The sequence below is a fragment of the Somniosus microcephalus genome, chromosome 17 (assembly GCF_052327205.1).
Source record: "Somniosus microcephalus isolate GS21.2 chromosome 17, FLI_Smic_1.0, whole genome shotgun sequence".
NCBI lineage: Eukaryota > Metazoa > Chordata > Chondrichthyes > Squaliformes > Somniosidae > Somniosus > Somniosus microcephalus.
In genome coordinates, this window is record NC_141003.1 from 29,324,048 (window position 1) to 29,326,297 (window position 2,250).

Genomic DNA, 2,250 nt, shown 5'->3' on the forward strand with positions numbered 1-2,250 from the left:
TACAATTCCCTGAAAGACCAACTCTCCGGGACTGAGTGAAACATATGGAACAGCTTTATCTGCGCAGATGGCGTTGCCAGCCTTCCCTCTGATCTCAGCTCCCTTCTCTCAGTCTCACTGCAAATACCACTCAAGATTCGCCGTGCCTTTTATGAGTGGCCGCCACCGCTCGCGGCTGGGTTTTAACTGTGTCACCAAACTTCCAAAATCCTATTGTGTAAATCACCGACAACAATGCTGACTTCAAAGTGGCTGGGAGGAAATAAGATGGGGAGGTGAAGGTTTGGACCAGTTACCAATGCACAACAACACGGGTCCAATGACTTGTAATGAAGCAAGGCACAACTTAGATATCTTGTTTTGGCGAGTTGGAAGAAGCTTTTTTTTCAGATGTATTGACGTTTCGTTTAATAAATAAAAATTGTGAACTATACTATAATATAAACATTCATATGCTACATGCAAAGTCATATAATTTAAAGTAATAATTTATATATTCACATAGGAAGAGAAGGGGGGGGGGAAATCACGATTTGCCTGGTTTTCTGGATAATGCACAGAGGCAGGAGGTGTCTATCCTGATCCACCTCCATCCCACATACTTATTGTTCTCTGTGCTCAGTGCCCGGACATAGGTCTGGCTGGTTTTACATTGGGAATTCCAGTGTTTGTCATCGATGCCCCTGCAGCCGTTCTTGACCGGCTTGGCCTCTCTGCAGCGCGTCTCGTAAAAATACTGTTTGATGGCAGAGCTGCCGGTTTTGATCTCCCCCAGCACGATCACCTGCCTGCCGCGGATGTCGATGGCCACCGTTTTGTCCGTCACCCAGCGGCTCTCGCTGTCACACACCGAGTACTCGCCGCGGTGACCCCTGCGGTCGGCGTACCGCTTCCTCCTGGCTGTTCTGTTGGCCGGCTCCGAGCTCCCGGCCAGATCCTCCATCAGGAAGAGAGGAGGCGGCTGCAGAGGCGGCCGCTCGCTCAGCAGCACCCGGGGCGAGTGGTAGCGCTTCTTCTGGCTGAGCAGCTCGGCATCGACCGAGACGATCGGCTGGAAGTCCGATATTGTAATTCCCGGCGACTCTGTGTTCCTCTGGCTGTCGCTCTTCTGCTTGCTGTCCTGGTACCTCTCCTTCACCCCTTCGCTCTGCTTGGAGAGTCTGCCTTTCAGGATGTCCGCCTGCAGGATTTTGATGATGAGCGAGCTCACGGAGTCCTCTGGAGAACTTCTCTTGTCCATGGTTGCAGCCTGAATGCCACCGAGATAAGTGAGAAGCATGCCGTAAAACAGGACAGACATTACTTTGTTCACCTGTAAAATCTGAAGGAAAAAAAAGCACGCAGGGGTCAGTTCACGTCCATCCAGAGACACTGTGCAGATCACAAGTCTTACCAGCACACTTATTACATGTCAACACTGAAGAAGGAATCACATCAAACATCTGTGCTCCCCTGAGTCTCACTGTGCATTTAAATTATTCTCACAATTGGACTGAAAGTATCCCAAAGCTCGCTGTTTAAACCCCCTCAATGCTACATTATTTGCATTCCAATCTGCAGTATTGTAAGAGTTGTGGTTGTGTAAAAAAGACTCACATTTATATACTGCCTTTCACGACCACCGGAGGTCCCAAAGTGCTTTTACAGCTAATTAAGTACTTTTTGAAGTGTAGTCACTGTTGTAATGTAGGAAACGCGGCAGCCAATTTGCACACAGCAAGCTCCCACAAACAGCAATGTGACAATGACCAGAGAATCTGTTTTACTGATGTTGAGTGAGGGATAAATATTGGCTAGGGCACCAGGGAATAACTCCCCTGCTCTTCTTTGAAATAGTGCCGTGGGATTTTTTCGTCCACCTGAGAGAGCAGACGGGGCCTCGGTTTAACTTCTCATCCAAAAGAAGGCACCTCCGACACTGGAGTGTCAGCCTAGATTTTTGTGCGCAAGTCTCTGGAGTGGAACTTGAACCCACAACCTTCTGACTCAGGAGGCAAGAGTGTTACCAACTGAGCCACAGCTGACACTGTAACTGTGCGGATATTGTGCTGCCCAGCATGATATGATCCCCATTAAACATTACTCACATTTCATCCACCTTACCTCATATTTGAGCACAAAGGAAAATACAGAAGTTTCATAGTGATGTAACATGAACTGATGATCCACAGGACACTATAATTTGCTTCAATATGGACATATACAAAATCAACTCGTTTCTACTTCTCATTTTGATTATATACCTAACTT

At 47.5% G+C, this 2,250-nt stretch overlaps 1 protein-coding gene across 1 annotated transcript; it reads right to left on the minus strand.

Annotated features, from left to right (window-relative positions):
* Nucleotides 1–519: 519 nt before the first annotated feature.
* ntf3 (neurotrophin 3) lies at nucleotides 520–1,889 on the minus strand. Its single transcript, XM_086010151.1, has one exon. The coding sequence runs from the start codon at nucleotides 1,298–1,300 to the stop codon at nucleotides 527–529; it is 774 nt and encodes a 257-aa protein (XP_085866277.1). The 5' UTR covers nucleotides 1,301–1,889; the 3' UTR covers nucleotides 520–526.
* Nucleotides 1,890–2,250: the final 361 nt, after the last annotated feature.

What these genes read in the sequence shown, in the direction of transcription:
- ntf3 (XM_086010151.1), bottom strand. Translation starts at nt 1,300, where the DNA reads ATGTCTGTCCTGTTTTACGGCATGCTTCTCACTTATCTCGGTGGCATT.